General features: G+C 38.6%; 1 protein-coding gene and 6 non-coding genes across 7 annotated transcripts; all 7 read left to right on the forward strand.

Annotated features, from left to right (window-relative positions):
• Positions 1 to 445: 445 nt before the first annotated feature.
• Positions 446 to 11,446, forward strand: ubtd1b (ubiquitin domain containing 1b). The gene is made up of 4 exons (XM_028477092.1): positions 446 to 1,064; positions 6,773 to 7,000; positions 7,068 to 7,225; positions 8,802 to 11,446. The coding sequence occupies exons 1-4, from the start codon at positions 983 to 985 to the stop codon at positions 9,057 to 9,059; spliced, it is 726 nt and encodes a 241-aa protein (XP_028332893.1). The 5' UTR covers positions 446 to 982; the 3' UTR covers positions 9,060 to 11,446.
• Positions 11,447 to 19,382: 7,936 nt separating this feature from the next.
• trnaq-uug (transfer RNA glutamine (anticodon UUG)) lies at positions 19,383 to 19,455 on the forward strand. The gene has a single exon. It is a non-coding gene; the product is annotated as a tRNA-Gln (tRNA).
• A 559-nt stretch (positions 19,456 to 20,014) lies between these two features.
• trnar-ucg (transfer RNA arginine (anticodon UCG)) lies at positions 20,015 to 20,087 on the forward strand. Its single transcript has one exon. It is a non-coding gene; the product is annotated as a tRNA-Arg (tRNA).
• A 268-nt stretch (positions 20,088 to 20,355) lies between these two features.
• Positions 20,356 to 20,428, forward strand: trnastop-uca (transfer RNA opal suppressor (anticodon UCA)). The gene has a single exon. It is a non-coding gene; the product is annotated as a tRNA-Sec (tRNA).
• A 193-nt stretch (positions 20,429 to 20,621) lies between these two features.
• Positions 20,622 to 20,694, forward strand: trnar-ucg (transfer RNA arginine (anticodon UCG)). The gene has a single exon. It is a non-coding gene; the product is annotated as a tRNA-Arg (tRNA).
• Positions 20,695 to 20,955: 261 nt separating this feature from the next.
• Positions 20,956 to 21,028, forward strand: trnar-ucg (transfer RNA arginine (anticodon UCG)). The gene has a single exon. It is a non-coding gene; the product is annotated as a tRNA-Arg (tRNA).
• Positions 21,029 to 21,515: 487 nt separating this feature from the next.
• On the forward strand, positions 21,516 to 21,588 carry trnar-ucg (transfer RNA arginine (anticodon UCG)). Its single transcript has one exon. It is a non-coding gene; the product is annotated as a tRNA-Arg (tRNA).
• The last annotated feature ends 388 nt before the right edge of the window (positions 21,589 to 21,976 follow it).

Below are 21,976 nucleotides of genomic sequence, written 5' to 3' on the forward strand. Positions count from 1 at the left end.
TGTTTTGAGTCAATTTTTGTATTTTTCTTGTCCTTTTGTGTATTTTTCAGTCATTTCTGATATTGTGTTCTGTATTTTTTTTTTTTTTTTTTTTTTTTGTCATTTTGTGTATTTGTCCACCACGCTGTGTATTTTTGCATTTCTTTCATATATTTTTTTGTCATTATGTGGGTTTTCTGAGTTATTTTGTGCATTTAGTCTGGGGGCCGCACAAAATTAGTCTGAGGGCCACCCGTTGCCCATCTCTGCTATAAAACGTAAATTAATTGGTTAGTTTATAATGCAAAAAAAGTACAAACTTTTTACAAATACTTTATTTTATTCATTTAAAAAACATTTGGTTTAAGGATCAAATGCTGCGATGGGGGTGGGGTTCCCTTTGTTTTTGGTTGTGACGTCACAGAAACCGACACCTGGATGCGTGCTTACGCACAGGCGTAAAAAGTTCGGTGGCGTTAGCTCCCGTAGCTAGTCACCTTTTTCCAGCACAGAGGAAAGTTACACCTCGGAGAGGTTTGAGGTGTAAATACCTGCAGTCAGCGGCAGACATGTTGTCTTACGGCTTTTTATGGAGGTCTGGAGGAAAGTTGTAGCACTCGCTGTGTTTTCAGCGGCTCATTGTGAGAGGAAAACCATCTAAGGAGCGCGGAAGTTTGTGTTTACTGATGTGGAAGCTAGCTGGCTGTTAGCTTGTTAGCCAGAAAGGTGCCTGCTGCGTGGACATTCACGCCTAAATTTAACATCCACGCTACACACAGGCAGTGTTGGTGCTTTTACATCTAAACTGGTTTTTAACTAGGAGTTATACTGGTTACTTTAAAGCTCAAACAGTCTTTTCTCAGCTCACTGTTGGGGAAGCGGATGCCACACTGTGGTCTCAACGCGTTACAAATGAACCGAGCACCGAAGCGAACTTAGTTAATCATCCTCATCCCCTGCAATGGATCCCCTGAACAGCCTCTGAGATCCAACGAGCAGAGTAATGGGAGGTTGTGTTGGGAGATACTGGGAGAGCTGGGAGGACACACAGAGCCGTGGATCATCCAGGAACGGAGGGAGAGGAGGTAAGGATTATAATGTGGATTTTTTATCATCAGACTTTGAATCTTTCCCATTTATTGAACCAGTAAATGCGAGCGTTTACAGACGAGCCCATGTCCGCTCTAGTGGTTAGGTTATGTTATGACTCAGTTACTTGGTTTACAGTGTAAAAAAATAGATTTTGGATAATTAAATAAAAGTTAAAATGTAAACCATGAACTAGTGTAATTCTCCCTGTGTTTAGTCATCATTTCTGCTAATTAAAAAGTGGCAGAAAGCACAGCACAGAGACAGAATATCCACACTGCAAAAAAGTTAGGCCGTGACTATTCATACGGAAACGTATGAATAGACTAATTGTCTATTCGTACGAAACGCCCCTCATTGGCTGGTTTAGGTGATAGATAGGTGCACCACTTGACTTAAAGCTCCGTTTTATTTTAGCTCATATTTAGTTTTAGCTACTCCGCTAACCCTTTTATTTTAGCCCTAACCCAGGAAATACCCTAAAATATAATTTTTTTTGTAAATGCATTAATAATGCATAGCTAACACAGTGTTCTCGCCAGCGCTGTTGAGCGCACGAGCTAACTAACCGTCCTAACTATTGTTGCACACTTGGACTAAAAAGGGACTTCCAGATGTGCACGGGTTGTTTTAGCTTTCTTTTTTATCTGAATAACCCAGAACCGCATACATTATCCGCATCGTCTATTTAATAGGCGATCTGCTCAGATGCTCCCTTCTTCACCTGAGGACCCCTGCAGCCCTTTAGCTGCCCCCAATGCTGCCGGTGTGGTGTGCTCCATCCAATATAAACAGTGCCTCAACCAGACGCAGCGCACGTGAAGCTGTTCGTCATGTTTATAACTCGCAACAGATCATTCTACATGTACGCACACAGATGTGAACACCGTCGAGTTGAAACGTGTTCGGGCTTAAAGAGACATCGGCTTCATTCTGTTCTATCAGGCCGGATCTTCTTTTTTCAGCCCGATTAAAGCTCTAGTGTGTGTGTGTGTATGTATGTGTGTGAGTGAGAGTACGCGCGTGTGTGTTCCAATATTACTGCAGTTCCCACATAATACCTCATTTAAATTTGAAAAGCGTGTCTTGGAATCAGTCTTTTCAATCAAATGTAATAGCTGATTGGCAAAATAAACGTTGCAGTTGTTGCATTAAACCAGAGTCCCATGTCATACTCAATGACTGCTGTGAAGCAACTACAAGAGTTGTAGATGAAGCTGTGGAGACAGACCACACTGGAACTACGTGAAGCCATTAGCATTAGGAGCAAATACATATTCACTGACTGTGGCATCGCAAAACCTGCTGTTGCTTATAGTCCATATTCACAGGTGCACAGCAGAGGTGGGGCGCATACACACACGCACGCGCGCTTCTGTGTCTACCACTGATCTAAAACGAACAGAAGTGTTGGCTATGAAAGTGAAAGTAAAGGGGAGGCATTGCTCTGCTTTAGGACTCTCACTTTTAACATGCTTAGGCTGAATAAACAAAACAAACGCGCACACATACAAAAACACACAGACACTAACAGCAGACCTCACATTATTTGCATAAAATGCAAAATATCGGCCGATCCGATATAGCAGATCAGATCTGTGTAAAGCCTAGAAATTACCGTGCAAAAGTTTGTTTTGAGCTTTACTGTTTATTGACTGTTGGTAAAGTTTGGGATGTGGAGTCGTAGAAACAAATGTATAGAAGTGCTTTTACTTCATTCTGATATCACGGGGAATACCAGGGACAAACTAGAACAAAAATAGTGTCGAATGAATCACTGTGAAAAAATACAAGAAATCACTATGAAGGAAAATTGCTTCAATGCATCGGTTTACGGAACTACGCACCCCACAATGCAATGTGCAAAACGTTTCTGTCAATGCCATTGGAGATCAAAACAATTTTTTTTACATCTATACAATACACATGGTATGAAAGGCATATTAAATGATGGATTTTATGAACTGATATCGAACCATTCAAAGGAAAATTGATAAAATCGATAAATCAATGTTTTTAACTAGCGTCAATGGAGACAAATGTGTCAAATGTAAATTTATATTTGTTCGACTAAACTCTGGAGCGTATTCCTGCTTCAGTAATAGGGGAAACCTGTTAGTCATCTGGAATGTATATTTAACGTGGTGGAGACATTGAATCTTTTATGAAGGCCAAACATTATCTCACCTAACAAAACTCTGAGTCCCAGAACAATGTCATTCTGTCAGACTGTATAGAGTGTGGGAATATGATAGTCCTGCGAATTCCATTCCTAAACAAAAGTGTGGTGAATCCCATTCCCATAAAAGTAGATGAGCAAGTAATTCCTGATTTTGCCTTTTATATAAAGGAGTGAGTTAGTACATGTCAGTAGTTACACACCCTGCTGAAGGCAATGTCTCCATGGTGTCCTCAGGCACTTTTAATACAGTGTAACAATTTATTACTCAGCAATAGATGTTTCTTCTTTATAATGGGACAAGTTTCAAAAGTCAAAAGTTATTGCAGAAATGTATGTAAAACCTGGTAATTTCATATATGTTTGCAATGCAAACTTTTTTAGCTTAGCAAGTACTTTGTATTGTTGTCTGTAATTCATATTGATGCAGGTTTGAATTCTTCTACCTCTAAAAATATTTTAAAATTATTCAGTTTTCTAAGCATGGGATTGTCTCTACTTTACATCAGAGGGAGTAGATTCAGGTTTTTAAACCGATATCAAACACAGCTGTGTCTCTAAATTACCTTCTTAAGACTTTCTTTTAATGTCTTGCTATGTAGGGCTGTAGTCAACCAAGGAAATGGTTGGTCGACCAAGACTATGGCACACGTAGCGATTTTATGACCTTATTCAAGCTTTGACCAGAACCCGACAAAGCAAAAGTGAAACCTACAGGTCCGACAGACATTAGGTTTTTATGTCCGTGCCCGACCTAAAACCGACAATTAAAACCTATTTTTTCCTCATACAATTGACAGATTTATGTTTGTTTTAGTGGTAAGTCTGCTTTTATTTTTATTTATCTGTTAATGTCAACATCAGATCAGCACACGGGGAAACAAACGCACCTCAAACACAGGTGCGCGCTGCTGCGCTAGAGACAGCAGTGGATCCATGGATCAAATATAAGGATAATCCATGTTCTTGTGCAGAAAAAGGATTAATTCAATAGTGGATGCTTGTGCTTCAAGCCTGTCTTAGTTCGTTTCCTCTCTGCCCTGATTAGAGCAGTCAGTGACAGTGCAACACTTTTTTTTTTTTTTTTTGCAGCCAGCACTCACTCACAGCTGAGCATAGAATCATGTTTAGGCATTAAATAAATTATATTTTATATTTAATCCTTATCACCTACAGTATATAAGTGTATTGCATTTTTTTTTTTGTAATGGTTTTGAAACTAATACCGGTGCTTGGTCGACCACGACGGCATCAACCAATTAGTTGACTAAACGACTAAAGTTGGCAGTCCTAATATTACTATGTTAATTCAGTCTTTCTTTTTTTTCCTACTCGACTATTAAAGTTAATGTAGCTGAGATTCATTATGTTTTCTGACAGCAGGTAAAGATTTGTTCACACCACATTGATATAAACAGAGACTGCCTAGTGCCCACCAGATCAGGCTTTAGTCAGACAGAACAAGTCCCCTCATGTCCACTGCTTCATTGACTGACATCTTTTCATGATTAAATGTATGTTGTGGGACAAGGCCTCAGTTTTGTGAATGAAGACACTTGGCACATTGAAGTTTGGGTGATTTTCGTTCCCTTTTTCTGGAGAGTTTTACCCGCTTTGAGGTTTGTTTGCCTAGAAAATGTGCCTCCTAAAGGTCTGTGTGAACACTCAAACCTAGTCGCGAGTGTATAAAGCAGGCTCCAGCTGACTGACTGCAAGAAAAGTTAAAACAAACACTCCATAAAACATCAAAAATGGCTCATGTGCAGACAGAACGCAGTGAATGGGGCAGGCGTGTGTGGATTTTTGAAGAAACTTGCAGGAATAGGTAGGTTTTTGCTTGTTTAGGGCAGACGATGCTGCCATGTGTTCCCTGAGCGCTGCCTGCAGGTACGTCGGGCGGAGGAAAAGTGAGTGAAGCAGTCAACTGACCTTCACCCTGTTGTTGTTTCTGTCTTTCACTAGTGCTGGAAAATCTCATTCTCATCCCCACATATTGTCCGATCTAAGTTATCGTACATCAAAAACAAGCAGCTCTGTAACTGTGTGAAAGCAGCTTTTGTCTTTCTCTGCAGTTAATGTGTTACAGTTTTAACAGGGAAGGCTCAGCTCAAGTGACATTATAATGTATGTTTAGCATGTGTGTGGGAAGCTCAGAAAGACAAAAGATATGAATTGGCAACATGCTGTTCCTCCTCCGGGTACCCAGCATGCCTAGTTTACATATAATCATATCACCCCATGTGCATGTAACACTTTCTATTGGACTACATTTTACTGTCATTATAACACCCTGCTTTCAGTTTGTGCCACTAAAGTACCTTTTATTTAAGGAACTTCTTATAATTGTTAGGTTTTTATCATTGTTTATGATATTTGCTACCACAGTGGAGAGAAAACCACTACATCTTTCTTTTTGTGTCTGTACGGCTTTGTTTTGTTGCAAAACAACCATTTTTATTTTAGTTTTACTCTCTTCTCTTGCTCCTCCCTGCTTTTTAAACAGAAAACCACAGTCATTCCGATGAATCTTATTTCTACAGCCTCGGCCTTCAAACAGTGATGTAGCGTCTGCACAGTTTTCCTATAACCTGAACATTTTTAGCTGGTGGTTTTTGTCTGCGTTTGCGTTACTAGATGATTTTAAGCTGAGGTGCTCAGCGTATCCATCACAGTCAAACAGCTGAAGGCATGTTACACGTTTCTGTTTCCTGTTTGTTTCATCTTCTTTCCTTATTCAAATGATCTAACTTGGTATTAAACTTGCAGAAACTGTGCCAAACACACTATATAGGGTTAATAGAGTCAACTACTACTATTGTTATTTATTTTACATTTTATATGCATTTTTCAGATGATTTACAAAATCGGGATGGTTTACCCTGAAATCACACGAGATTGCCTGACCCTCAGCTACTCGTTTGACGTGAAAAATCTCATGGAAATGCGTAATATGGTCTCAAAACGTTATTTGTGAAACCATTAATTACTGCCAACTGGTGAATAATTTTCATGTTTTCCACAATCACAAAAAATATGAGGTCCTACCTGTCGTGTAAGGAGCTTTACACCGACAACAATACCACTCTTCTATGATGGTAGTAATAAACCACAGTGTAGGATAATGTGACTTTTTTGGTGGACTGAGCTACTTCCTCTGTTGTTGTTATTACTATTGCATGGTGGAAAACACAGGTATGGTTTCACAGATGCATATAGGCTTCATGCATTATGAAAACTATTAATAACTTTAATTTTAGATTGGGATGACAGGTTGTGTAGTGTAAGGTCTTCTGTCTCCAGTAACAGCCAGCCATGCTCTCTGCTTACATACATTGGATTTAATGAAGAGTAGCTCAATCAATTTATTTGAATTAATAATAATAATGATGATAATGTAACCTTTATTCATCATAGTGAAATTATTTTCTGCATTTTTACCCATTTTCCCCGAGGGTTAGCAGAATTGTGCGTATTTCTAGAGTCGTTACACAATAATAATTTTTCTTTCACTTTCCACCTTCAAAGGACGTAATGAGCCCCTGAAAAAAGAACGGCCAAAGTGGAAGAGTGACTACCCAATGACAGAAGGCCAGCTGAGGAGCAAACGCGATGAATTCTGGGACACGGCACCAGCTTTCGAAGGCCGCAAAGAAATCTGGGACGCCTTGAAAGCGGCTGCCGTGGCCCTGGAGTGCAACGACCATGAGTTGGCCCAGGCCATAGTGGACGGAGCCAGTATCACACTGCCTCATGGTAGGACAGAGAACGTTATATTCAGAATTATCAGAGTAGTTAGTCACTCTTCCCTGTTGTCCCACAGGGACGCTGACGGAGTGTTATGATGAACTGGGGAGCCGTTACCAGCTGCCTGTGTACTGCTTGGCACCACCTGTGAACCTGATCTCAGAGCGCAGTGACGAGGACCCCAGCGACAGCCCAGAGCCCACGATGGGAACTAAGAAAGAGTTCCAGCTCAAGGTACAGTCACATGGACAGCCACAGTTCAAAGACAAGGAGCAGCGATTGTATACCTGAATAAGAATAGACTCAAATATATTTATGATCATTAGAAATCAAATTATTATAACAATGGTATCATAATCCATTTGTTAATTTTTGTTTATGATGTAATGAAAATGTATTATTGGCTGATGACAGGGTAACCTAATGCTTACACTTATGGGTGTCCCGATCCGATATCAGCCTGACAACGAATATCGGAATCAAATTTCCTGTTTTTTTTTTCCAATTAATTTTTTGTTTATTTTATTCAATTGTAGAATACTGTAGATATTACGCTGAAGGTTAACATTTATGTAACCAATTGTGTAATAATAAATGGGTCAGTTTTTTCTCATACATACTGTTGCTGACTATTGTTCTCGGTTTGAATAACATCACTTGATCAAGCCTTTTCTAACATTCTACTCTACAAAATAAGTAATTATTGTTTTTTATTAAAAAAAAGAGTAATAAGTATGGTAAATGTTAAATGGACTTGATTTTATATAGCGCTTTATCACCACACTGAAGCAGTCTCAAAGCGCTTTACGTATCAGCGCATTCACCCATTCACTCTCGCATTCACACACCAGTGGGACAGGACTGCCATGCAAGGCGCTAGTCGACCACTGGGAGCAACTTAGGGTTCAGTGTCTTGCCCAAGGACACTTCGACACATAGTCAGGTACTGGGATCGAACCCCCAACCTCTCGATCAGAAGACGACCCACTACCACCTGAGCCACAGTGTGTGGCTTGTTTAGGGGAATGTCTGGGTTAGGACACACTCAGTAAGTAGCAAAAGCGATGACTCCTAAAACAAGTATTGTAATACAAAATAAGCTATAAAATAAAAAATATTATGGTAATGGTTATTGTCATTTTCTATATCGCCAAAATAGAAAGCTTGATATATCTTGAATCTGAATATATTGCCGAGGCCTAATTGTTAGTTGTGTTACAGAGTCCTAGATTATCAGTCATTGCACCACATATATCTGGTTACTAGGGCTGCCAACTTTGGTCATTTGGTCGACTAATTGGTCGATGCCGTCGTGGTCGACCAAGATTTTCATTGGTCGACCAGCAATGGTGTCATTGTCAATAAAAAAAAAAATGCAAATGCAATGCACTTATATAGGTGATTAAATATCAAATCTAATGTATTTAATTCCTAAACGTGATTATATGTTCAGCAACAGCTGTGAGTGCGTGTTGGCTGCAAAAAAACAAAAAAGTGTTGTACTTTAGCTGCCAGTGAAGTGCTTTGTCCTCAGAGCAGATCTGATCAGAGTGAACAGATTAAGACAGGCTTGAAGCACAAGCACCCACTACTGAATCAATCATTTTTCTGCACAAGAACATGGATTATCCTTATATTTAATACGTGGATTTTGTAAATAGATCCACTGCTGTCTGTGGCACCGCAGGGCACACGTTTTTTTCTTCTTTTTTCTCGACTAATCGCTACATGTGCCATAGTCTTGGTCAACCAACCATTTCCTTGGTTGACTACAGCCGTACTGATTACTCTGTGTGATCTTTCTGCGTAGGTGCGTCTGTCCACAGGAAAGGACCTGCGTCTCAGCGCCAGCATGGCCGACACCATCGGGCTGCTAAAGAAACAGCTCCAGGTCCAGGAGGACATCGAGGCCTCCCACCAGCGCTGGTTCTTCTCCGGGAAGCTCCTCACGGACAAAACACGACTGCAGGAAACTAAGATCCAGAAGGACTTTGTCATCCAGGTCATCGTCAACCCACAGGCCCTCGTAGTACAGCCCACCATCACGGCTCCACCCCCGTCTGAGTAACCAATGAGAAAAAGGAGCACAACCTGGTTCCTCCTGATGCTGGATAAGTTATTTTTCTGACACAAGAATAAATCAGTGGAAAACACTTTAGTTTGGAGAAAATCTAAAAGTGCTGCTTTCTATAATTCACTGCCTTCAGGCTTGTGAGCTGTTTCTATCCTGTCACTGAGCCTTGTTAGTGACGTCACTACTACACACGTTTCCAGTGCCAACCAAGTAAAGGCGGAGCTTTACACTGCTACAACACTACAACGCTTCAGTTTCTCATTTTCTCTTTATTTTCCTGAAGAAGAAAAAACCAACCCAGCTTTTTTTGCACATTTTAAGAGGACTAGACTTAAGTGGTAGATTGTGTGCCTTGTCTAATAGAAAACAGGAAGGTTGTCGTATGCAGTATTTAGGGGCTGTGCTAGTGCAAATAATGGCTGTAGTCCACAATGGACAGACCATTGAAGCGTGGAATATGGCGTTAGGTATTCCAGCCACTGATTGTCGTTTCAGGAGTGAAGCGTTTGTGCTGTATGCACCACCACCACTAGATGTCAGTAAATCCCACATGCGTTCATAGAGAATATTGATTTAAAATGTGTTTGTATAACATGAATCGCTGACCACTCAGGCTGAAAGAAGCAGCAAAATGATGTAAACAATAATTTCACCATGGTATGAATGTATTGACTTTGCCTTTTGTTCCCTGACGCATTGGGTTATTCATCAGCTCATTGCATAATGGGACACAGTGAGGGAGCTAAACCTACAATAGTCAGATATTGATGTTGTTTAACCAGCTGTATTTGTCCAGTTTCATCATGTAAATGTTCTCATTTACGCTGGACACAACATAAATATTACCTGATAATCATAATCACAGTTTGCTGAAATTTCTGAATCAATTTTTTTGTAGAAAGGTTTATTCACTAACCTAAGAAATATATGGCTTTATTAGATATATAGCTGATATTGTTCATAAACTGCAGGTTGAAAATGTCATAGATGTTCCCGTTAAAGAGTAAATTAGTTAAATTGTCCAGTGGTGCTTGATGAACATAGGCCTTTTTTTTTAATAGATTTAATGATGAAAATCTTGCATATCAATAGGAAAACAAGCCTGATGACATCATGGGAGCTAATTGTTGCTTTGATGTGGCTGTTTTTGCAAAAAAAAAAAAAAATAATGTAAGATTTGACTCATCTTTTGTCACTTTCTCACCAAACTGTGAATTGAAGGCTGTTGCTTTTGGTGCAGAGGATTGAGTGTAAATATGCCAGCAGGTTTGTCACAAACGTTAACATTACGTGTGTATTAAGCTCAGTTCACACAAACTAACATCATCAAAGGAGATGTTTTCACTCCCACGAACAATCCGACAGCTTTGTTTTTATTCGCCGCTAGTGTCTGACTATCTTAGAGCATAAGAAGTGAAATGAGAGCACATTAGGACAGTTTGTCCTTACAATCACACCTAGTCATGTATTTGTCCTGAATTGTGGTTCTGAAAGGGATTTTTCGGTTCTATGCAAACTTAGATAAGGATTTGTGCGTGTGTGTGTGCAATAAATTAGAGATCATATTAATCAGGCGAATATTGTCAGCAACAAGCATGACTATTATAAATGTGTTTATTTCATCAAATAATCATTTTTTTAACCATTTTTTTTTACCAGAAGAGATCAAGACAAACACTAAATAAGACAGGATGCGTTAAACTGAAATTTTTATTACAAAATAAAAGCAAGCTAAGAATGTTGTGTTCAGGTTTCATTCATTCACACTACTTTTTTCAGTAAATTAACTGTGAAATTTCATCTCCTGACATGTTTTGACTGCCTACCGTCTGTCTTCCGCAGAGGCATCTGCTGATTGCTTTCATATGTTCTTTATGAGTTGTTTTTGGGTGTGGCCAACTTGAGAGTTTCCTTCTCCTTTCGCCCAAAGAGAACTCATGAGGACGCATGAAAGCGATCAGTAGATGCCTCTGAGGAAGACTGATGGTTGGCAGTCGAAACATGACAGGAGATCAAAAGTTAATTTCTAAGTACATTTTCTGAAAAAAGTTGCTTGAATAAATTAAACCTTGACATGAAATTTAAAAAAAAGAACTTGAATTATTGAAGACCAAATAATTCATTAGAACCAAATTCCCCATTTAAGAAAATTAAATTTGATGTTCAGTTATAGTGTGAAGAGGCGAGCAATTATGTTAAACTATACGATCTGAAATAACACGGCAAGAAAATTCTGATGATGGAATAAAAATTTAAACAAGTTATTTTTTTTAACTAGAATTATAAAACGCTACCATTAAATCTACATTAACTGTCTAAACTAACACTGTTTACATCACAGTTGAGATGTAAAGACTACACGTTAACCCATAAAGCTACTTGTCCATTTTTCTAAGCAGTAATGCAAAAACAATGCAACACTTAGTCATGCCTACAAGTGTGAACACTTTTTATTGATCAATAAATGTCTTAGATGAAATGTCTAGCACAAAACCACTTTTAATATCAGTTATTCTTTGGAAAGGGGACTTTTCTTTGTTGTTGTCACATTTTATAATCTCACAGCAGTAAAATCACCTTTTCTATGTTTGTTTATCTTTTCCACTTCTATCATAGAAGATTGTTTGTTGTTATCCTTTGATTGAAGCTTTTATTTGTCCGTCAGAGTTAGTTATCAGGATAGCTAGCGGTGTTTATGGAAACTGAAAGGGCTAAAGCATTTGGAGTTGAATGTTACATGAGAATCTGATCGTTTTCAAAACAAAAGTTGTTCTCCTGAGTGTTTTAGCCTTAGATTCTAGACTCGTCTCTGCAAATTATTGTGCTTCTTTTATTAGGGGTGTCCCGACCTGATATCGGTATCGGATATCGGTCCGATATCAGCCAGAAAACAAATATCGAATTTTATTGGACTGAATCTAACATTTTTGGATTTATTTTTTCAATATCTTCCATTTTATTTTTTCATTTTTTTTAATTCAATCATACAATAATCTTATTCTAAAAGGTTAATTATATGTAATCCATTGGTTTATAATAAATGGGTTTGTTTTTTTTAATCTTTTCTAACATTCCACACTACAAAATAAATAATAAAAGTAGGTATGATGCGTACTGATATCGGCAAGGCTGCAAGATCGGTATCGTATCGGGACATCCCTATTTTTTTTATCAACTGCAAGGAAAAAAATACATATTACACACATCCCAACACCATGATAAATGCTTATTTCTGCATATGTTTTAATCAATTTAAATTTTTTAAGATTTTTTTTTTTTTTTAAACATGCTTAAATATTTTGTCACATGACGATGCTATTGTTGGTTTGGACAGACTGGATGTTTTTCTTTCTCTTTGCATAATATAAATATTGTAACTCATAGGATTTCAAGTATATAAGCAATGATATAGGTGATCGTTTCACTCAAAAACAGCCATATCCAAAGTTGTCCTTCAAGAAGTCTAAACCTTTTTCTGGATGTTTAGAGATTCTGTGTATTTACTGTGTATTGATGACTCACCAGTTCATTTATATATGCTGATTTCATTTAAATGTTTATAAATTGTGGAATAAAATCGAACTTGTATAAACAAAAACTGTTTTTGCGTGTTTATTTTGGTCAAATTTAGCGAAGACCCTGGCTGCAGCCTGCAGATCAGGGCGGCGCTCAACTTTCGGGGCGGCGCTCAACGTTCAACAAACCAATCGCGTTCAGACTTCCTCTAACCCTAACCATTTATTTTATATGTCTGCAGAATAATGTAACATCAAATTATGTATATGGCACGATTTACTTATTTTGAGGTTGATTATTTTGAACTGTATGAGAATCACACAGCACAATAGCATGCCGCATTGAGCTACGCCCCCAACTGTGGACTGAAAGCCAATAGCATGGCGATGCTGAGCTCCGCCCCGGACTGCAGATTGCAGTCAGGGGTACTTCAAAATTTAAATGCATACTTGTTGACCTCGTGCAGCCTCCAGTTGACCACAAGGTGGCGCACAGTTCCTATGTTCACAGCCTGACTGAACAAAGCAACTCCAAATAGCTTTTAGCCTCTGCTGTAGTCTGCAGACATGGTTAAATATCTATTTGTGTTTAGTTTTTTTATTGCACAATAAACTGTAGTGATTATTGTTAGTAACAGAACACATGAGTGTTTCCCATGCCTGTGGGGCACGTATGAGAAACTGCAGCTTCTGGCTTTGCTTTGGGTCTGTAGATACAGTTAACAGAGTGTCTCTGGGGGCCTGGTGGTCCACCAGGCCTGGAAAAAAGCCCCTATTGATGGGGCTTTCACAGGGAGCGCTGTGTTTGTGGTCAGTCGCCCTGACAGCCTCATTCGAAACCCTGGTTCTCCATCAAACCCACAATGACCCTGACGTACAGGGACTTTCTGGGGATTTGGATGGAAATGCCCAAGGAATTGTAATATTATCACAATATTTGCCATTTTCGTTTGACCTGATGTATTTGTTGTATGCTTCAAGCAATTGCCAGATTACTATTCTTCCTGATTAAAGTGACAAAAAAGTCCACCACTATTATACACTGGGAAAAGATATATTCAGTTTACATCAAGGGAAATATTATGGTGGCTCTTTATTGAACTTGGAATTATAAGCGCAACATTTGGAATCCACTATTATCTATCTTACTATAGGTTGATGCGTGTCTTCCAGTTGAACAAGGAACACCTTAAACAAGGTTCCTGTGAATCCTTAAAAACACTTAAAAGGCATTAAATTAAAAGATTAAAAATAAGGCCTTAATTGTCATTAAAATGTCTTAAATAAATGTTTCAAAAGTCTTGAATTTTAACACATAGTAAGTATGATTGTAGTTAGTAGGTGGTAGAGGTATAGTCCTCTGATCGAGAGGTTGGGGGTTTTGACCCCAGTCTATGCGTCAAAGTGTCCTTGGGCAAGACAGTGAACCCTAAGTAGCTCCCAGTGGTCCCATTGCTGTGTGAATGTGAGTGTGAACTGCTGAACGACCTGATATTGTAAAGAGCTTTGAGACGACTTCAGTGGACGAAGCGCTATATAAATCTAGTCCAAAATGTAAATTTAACGAAAATTGTTGGTCCAACAAAGATTTTTCAGAATTTCGTTTTTTGTTTTTTTTTTTCCTCCATACATTTTCTGGCTATTTTTCTAGTCATCTTGTGTTTTTGGTGTGATTTTGATTACTTTTAGTCTGTTTTTGTGTGTATTTTACTGTCATTTTGTGTATTTTTGTGTGTTTACCCCCCCAATTATGTTTACTGTGAAGTTGGTCTTAGATTTCATTTCAAATGCCAATAAAAAAAATCTTAGAAAGTCTTGAATTTAATTTGACCAAGCCAAAGCTGTAGGAACAGGGTAAGTCTATCTGGGAACCATCAGATGCCTTTAACCTCATAAAACCAGTTGAAGTTACATGAATGGAGCACTTTGTCGAGTAATCACTAGATTACATTTGTCAAACACAAAAAGTGCTTGTTGTTGCATATGCAGCTTAACTCGCCTCTCATTCCTACTCAAAATGCTTAAATAATCTTTCAGTTGAGCAGTTTCTGCCGTTTGGTTTGAGCACTCATTTTAAAAGAACACATATGAGGCAAATTGTTGGTAAACTTGCACGTTCAAGATCATATAGTGCTGGTTTTTAAAGGTTTACAGTAAATAGTTTGTGTGCTCATCTGCATTAACTTGATGTGTTTTAAAAAAACATGCTCAAAAACAGAGAAACATTTGACTTTGACATTTTTGATCACGTTCATTGCAGTCTAGTGTATGTGCACTATGAGTTCACTTTAAGAAGTATATAGATAATATAAAAACATATGACACATGATTAGAAATAAAGGCCAAAGCCTCGATTCTTGTTGTATACATGGAAGTGTACTTTTGTAAACTTAAAACTTACTGCTGTTTATAGTACTGTGAGATCCAAGTTGAGCTTTTATTTATTATTCATTTACTTGCCTAAAACTTTGAGAAGAAATATGTGTCCTACAGTTATGTTTGAAATGAATCCCTGTATGTTCAGGTTTTTCCCCTACTGATGACTTGATTTTCATGTAAAGCCAAGAGAGAACGAACTAGCTGTGGGCGGTTCCATTGGTGGAAATTTCCAAATTGGTTTGGTTACATAGCAGCAGTAAACAGGTCAAAACTGGACATTTTATATATGCCACTGTCATGTTTTCACAAATTAGTAAACCTCCAATAATCTGCTACTCTGATTTACAGAGACAGGAGGTCATCAGTGAGTCATTGGTGTGTTTATGTGTGTGTCTGTGTGTCTGTGTGTGTTGGATAACTATAGCAGATCACTCAGTGAACAGAATAAACTTTAACCAGAATACATAATGAAGTCAAATCCTCTCACTCAGGAGCCGTGTGCATGCATACACGCAGACAAGCGTTTCTAAAGCTAATCCGTAATGTCTCCCTCTCACTGGACTCTTATTTACTTACCTAATGCTCACCTAACCCACACTTAAACCTGTCTAATTCTGTGGCGCGTGTGTGTGAGTCACCTAATACTTGTGCTGTAACCTACTACAGTGAACCTGGTCACCCCATACCAACACAGACCACGTCACAACACCCAGTCAGAGCAGAGCCAATGGTTTCCAGGCCTTAGTGTGGCAGGAAGGACCATCTTTTATCCAGATGGGGGTGATGTTTTCAGCCAAAAAACTGCACATTACAGTAAAACACATGGATATTTAAGTGGCTATTGTGATTGTGAGTCCGTCTCAGGGCTTCAGGCTGTGTGTTTATCACAGCAGCAGCAGCAGCAGCAAAGTAATTCAGCTGCTTCAAACACTCACTGTCTGCTAAGTCACTTTCGTCTCCTCCTCAACTCTATTAAGTACAGGCTCAATAGACCCATTTCATTATGGACAAACATGCGACAGGTGACTGGTGTGCGCGTGCATACTCGGTGCAGAAACCATGTTGTTTACATATGTGATGCTTGAAAAATGGCAATGAATGAACCCCTGTTAAGGCTCAAAAATAGTTCTAAGTATGTAGAAAGCTTGTCACCTGAGGACGCGGTCGCTTATTTAAAGGTGCAGTCTGCAACTCTTATAAAAGTGACTTTTTGTCATATTTGCTAAAGTTGTCACTATGTAAGGACAGCTTTACATCAAACGAGTAGTTTGTGTGAAAAAACAGACTCATTGAGTCCCCCCTGCTGCTCCTATAGCCTTTGGCAGATTGCCAGAATGCACCGCAACCGAGGAAAAAGAACCAATCAGAGCCAGGATTGTGTTTGATGGACTGTCTGACTGCTGTTGCTCACAGTCCCCGCCCCTTTCCCGGAGCTAGAGCGCTATCATATTTACAGTGTATGGTCTGGAGGAGTAGAAAATGGAATTGGTGACTTTTCTGATTGAAAGGTAATTATTGCTGCTTGATTTACATTATATTTGATTTGTAATTGTTACACTAGAACTCTGTAGTGCATGTGTTCATGTGCGTGCAGCAGCCTCCGCGTGGACTGCTGTAAGTGACACTGAGTTGTTGCTGTTGCTGAGGTGTGTGCACATTGAGAGAGAGAGAAGCGCTGCAGTAATATGCTTTTTTTTTTTTTTAAAAGGATTTTTTGGGCTGTAGTGGTCTTTATATGACAGTTGCTTGACAGGAAAGGGATCAGAGAGAGCAGGGAATGACATGCAGCAAAGGGTCCCAGGCCGGGAGTCGGGCCTGGACCGGCTGCAGGTGGGGAGCTACAGCCTCCGTTCATGGGGCGGGCGCTCAACCCACTGAGCTAAACACCACCCCTGTAATATGCTTTTAACAGTATTATATTACTGTGATGTTGCTGTCGGACTAACGTTAGCTTGTTAGCTCTTCTGAGGGAGGGACTTTGGAAAGTTTGGAGGCAGGGCAAGAGAGCAGCGGGAAGGGAGGGGGAGAGAGGGATCTGAAAGTCGCGGACTGCACCTTTAAGGAAACTCACTTTAAGTACAGGTGAACGCTTGTGGGACCCATGCAGCATTCTCAAAAACGAGTGGTCATCCGATGTGCGCTCCTGGCCCGATGTTCAATGGCCAGACATTTATACAAAACTGATAGAAAAACCCAGCGACGCTTTGATCTTACATTCAGCAGTCAGATCAAATCTATCACAAAAACAGCCTTCTACCACCTAAAGAACATCTCCAGAGTGAAAGGTTTAATGGCTCAGAAAGATCAGGAGAAACTGGTCCATGCTTTTATCTCCAACAGACTGGACTATTGTAATGGTCTTCTGACAGGAATCCCCCAAAAGAGCATCAAACAGCTACAGCTGGTTCAGAACGCTGCAGCTCGGGTCTTAACCAGAACAAAGAGGTCAGAGCACATTACTCCAGTTTTAAAGTCTTTACACTGGCTCCCAGTCAGCCTCAGAATAGACTTTAAAGTTCTGCTGCTGGTGTATAAATCTGTGAATGGGTTTGGTCCAGAATACATCAGTGACATGTTAGTCAGGTATGAACCCAGCAGGTCTCTCAGATCTATGGACACAGGTCAGATAGTGGAGCCCAGAGATCACAGTAAACATGGTGATGCTGCTTTTAGTTGTTATGCTGCAAAGAAGTGGAACAAACTGCCAGCAGAGCTGAAGTCAGCATCCAATGTGAACATTTTTAAATCAAAGTTAAAGGCACTTTTTTTCTCTACTGCATATGATTGAGAGAGAGATTTTTTTGTCATGTTGTTGATGTAATGATGATTTTACTGATGATTTTAATTGATTTCACTGATGATTTTAAATGTTCTTATTGATTTAAATGTTCTTATTGATTTTAAACAATTGAATGTTTTATCATGTAAAGCACATTGAGTTGCCTTGAGTATGAAATGCGCTATATAAATAAATTTGCCTTGCCTTGCCTTGCCTTGTTCTGTACCCTTGGCTGCAGTTGGATATACTTGCATTTGCGACTTACACTGGCAACAGGCACTCCCTGGAGGGGGCGGTTCAGACTTTAGTGATGTAACTAAAGCTTGACGACCTTTGAAGAACAATTGTCACTATTTTTACATTTTTCATTTTTACCATTTTCTAGAAATGTGTTACTAAGGGGAACCTGAAAAAAGGTGTTCTTCATAGAGGGGTGCAACAGAAAATGTTTGGGAACCACTGGCCTAAGGGACACTGGTTTACTGTACGTTTATTGAAATTACTTGTTTATTTCATACTCTGTTGTTGCATATGTGCGGCTTTATGTAATTGTAGCCTATAAATAACTTTTGTGGGGTGACACAGACAAGTAATCACAACAAATCCTTGTAATTTTCTTCAGAATTAGCTATATCGTTGTGAGAATGGAAACACATGAACACACACGATATAGTGTAAGTGCTGAGGGCCTATTTTCTTGCTCTCTTTCCAAACCACGACCCAGCAAGATAGTGGAAAAATGATGGCTTCAGTCATGACGTCCTAACATTGTGCAACTCTAAGGTGGATTTAGGGCTGTGGTTGGTAAAGGCATTTCACCGTCACCAAAGGTTTAAAGGAGCATTGTTGCTTTTATTTCCATACCCATTTGGCTTGTTTCAAAGGCTCGTTAGGCCAAAAAATGCTGGAACAGACATGGTTTGGACGTGTCCTAGTACCTAATTAACATTTTGAGGCTAATTATTCAGATGTAGTTGATAATTTAGTCTGATGCAAGTGACATCCATGCTCATAACCAATCAAAAATAAAAACAGTACTTCAGGAAAAGACGACTGACTTAGGATCAGAAAATTGAGAGTTCACGTCCCTTCATGATCTGTTATTGACTAGTCATACTCATAACCAAATAATTATCAAACATACCAGTACAGAAAGAGACCAGGGAAGATTGAGAATAAAAACCTTACAGAATGCCATTGACATGTGATTCGGACAACATACAAAATCATTTGATCATTGACTTGATTTGTCTTTTTCAAGAGGTTTAGTGGCTTTTTGTGACTTACCTTCGTATACAAAGTGTTCAATAGTTCTCTACTAAGCATGACTCGTGAAAATTGTGCCCTAATGGATGAGGCATCTGACTTCGGATCACAAGATTGAGGGTTCGAGTGCCTTCATGGTCTTAATCATGGGGAGACATAGTCATTCAGTTCATATGAAAATGCTTTATAAAATAAATTATGACGATTTGATTAGAATAACCTAAGGAATGCTTAATTCAAATGACACTCAAAAAATCTGAATACTGAGTTGATTTCTCTTTTTCAACAGATTTGGTGACTTACCTTCTTATATGAATTCTTCAAACTTTCTCTACTGAGCACGACTTGTGAAAACCTGCCTGAAAAAAGTCATAGCATGACCATGTGGCCTAATGGATAAGGCGTCTGACTTTGGATCAGAAAATTGAGGGTTCGAGTCCCTTCATGGTCTGTTATTGACTCGTCATACTCATAACCATATAAAATACTTACCATCCAATCAGTTATGAAAGTGAAAGAAAACTTAAGCAAAACTGTCTTTACTTAAAAACATGTGATTCATGTGACATACAGAAACATTTGATTATTGACAAGTATTGTATTTTATAACCGTTTTTTTTGGTTTACTTGACTTATCCTGACATGCAAAGTTGTCAATCTTTCTTTCCTAAACAAGACTTGTTAAAATCTCCCTGTAAAACCATCAAATGTCATCATGTGGCCTAATGGATAAGGCGTCTGACTTCGGATCAGAAAATTGAGGGTTCGAGTCCCTTCATGGTCTGATATTGCCTATATATTGTCATAGTTTGAGAAGAAAAACTTAAAGGTTACTTTATTGATTGACAAATATGTAATTCAGATGACACTCAAAACATCTGAATATTGGGTTGATTTCTCTTTTTCAACAGATTTGGTGGCATTTTGTGACTTACCTTGGTATATGAAATGGTCAAACTTTCTTTACTGAGCACGACTTGTTAAAAACTGCCTGGATGAAGTAATAGCAAGACCATGTGGCCTAATGGATAAGGCGTCTGACTTCGGATCAGAAGATTGAGGGTTCAAGTCCCTTCATGGTCTGTTGTTGTCTCGTCATTCTCATAATTGTGTAAAAGACTGTTCTATCAACAAATTAAGAATCTTTAGTAAAGCTGTTCTTACTGAAAAACATTTAGTGGGTTTGTGAAAATTGTCATAATTCAAATAAAAATCCTTTATTAAATAAATCATGAGTTGATTTCTCTTTTTCAACCGATTTAGTGGCATTTTGTGACTTGGTGTATGAATTGGTCAAACTTTCTCTGCTGAGAATGACTTGTGAAAACCTGCATAAAAAATATGAAAGCAAGACCATGTGGCCTAATGGATAAGGTGTCTGACTTCAGATCAGAAGACTGAGGGTTTGATTCCCTTCATGGTCTGTTATTGACGAGCCATTCTGATAATCGTATAAAGGACTTTTCAACCAACCAATTGAGAATGTGAAGAAAAACTTAAGAAGATCTTTTCTTGCTGAAAAACATGTGATTGACACAAAAACATGTGTATATTGACTAGTATTTTATAACAGGTTTAGTGGGTTTGTGAGAATCTGCCTGTAAGATCAGAGAATGTGACCGTGTGGCCTAATGGATAAGGCGTCTGACTTCGGATCAGAAGATTGAGGGTTCGAGTCCCTTCATGGTTGGATGTTATATTGTCATAATAAATTCAAATGAAAATGCTTTATCAAATAATTCATGACAGTTTGACAAGAAAAATGTAAAGATTACTATATTCTTTGACAAATATGTGATTCATATGACACTCAAAATATCTCAATATTGAGTTTATTGCACTTTTTCAACAGATTTAGTGGCATTTTGTGACTTACCTTGGTATATGAATTGGTCAAACTTTCTTTACTGAGCACGACTTGTCAAAACCTGCCTGTAAAGAGTCATAGCAAGACCATGTGGCCTAATGGATAAGGCGTCTGACTTCGGATCAGAAAATTGAGGGTTCGAGTCCCTTCATGGTCTGTTGTTGACTTGTCATACTCTTGATCATATAAAATACTTACCATCCAATCAGTTAAGAATGTTTAGAAAAGCTGTTCTTACTGAAAAACATTTGATGTTATTTTATAACAGGTTTAGTGGGTTTGTGAATTTCTGCCTGTAAAAGCTAAAAATGTGGCCTAATGGATAAGGCGTCTGACTTCGGATCAGAAGATTGCGGGTTTGAGTCCCTTCATGGTCTGTTATTGACTATATATTGTCATAATAAATTCAAATGAAAATGCTTTATCAAATAAATTGTGACAGTTTGAGAATAAAAACTTAAAGATTACTATATTGATTGACAAATATGTAATTCAGATGACACTCAGAACATCTGAATATTGAGTTGATTTCTCTTTTTCAACAGATTTGGTGGCATTTTGGGACTTACCTTGCTATATGAATTGGTCAAACTTTCTTTACTGAGCACGACTTGTCAAAAACTGCCTGTAAAAAGTCATAGCAAGACCATGTGGCCTAATGGATAAGGCGTCTGACTTCGGATCAGAAAATTGAGGGTTCAAGTCCCTTCATGGTCTGTTATTGACTCGTCATTCTCATAATCATATAACATACTTACCATCCAATCAGTTCAGTAAGTGAAAGAAAACTTAAGCAAAACTGTCTTTACTTAAAAACATGTGATTCATGTGACATACAAATACATTTGATTATTGACAAGTATTGTATTTTATAAATCGGTTTTTTTGGTTTACTTGACTTATACTGAGATGCAAAGTTGTCAATCTTTTTTTCCTAAACAAGACTTGTTAAAATCTCCCTGTAAACCCATCAAATGTGATCATGTGGACTTAATGGATAAGGTGTCTGACTTCGGATCAGAAAATTGAGGGTTCGAGTCCCTTTATGGTCTGATGTTGCCTATATATTGTCATAGTTTGAGAAGAAAAACTTAAAGGTTACTTT

Source organism: Gouania willdenowi, chromosome 19, assembly GCF_900634775.1.
Source record: "Gouania willdenowi chromosome 19, fGouWil2.1, whole genome shotgun sequence".
NCBI classification, from domain to species: Eukaryota; Metazoa; Chordata; class Actinopteri; order Blenniiformes; family Gobiesocidae; genus Gouania; species Gouania willdenowi.

Coding starts and splice junctions, on each gene's coding strand:
- ubtd1b (XM_028477092.1), top strand. CDS start 983: ATGGGAGGTTGTGTTGGGAGATACTGGGAGAGCTGGGAGGACACACAG. Junction 1,065..6,772: donor CAGGAACGGAGGGAGAGGAG/GTAAGGATTATA, acceptor CCACCTTCAAAG/GACGTAATGAGCCCCTGAAA. Junction 7,226..8,801: donor AGAAAGAGTTCCAGCTCAAG/GTACAGTCACAT, acceptor CTTTCTGCGTAG/GTGCGTCTGTCCACAGGAAA.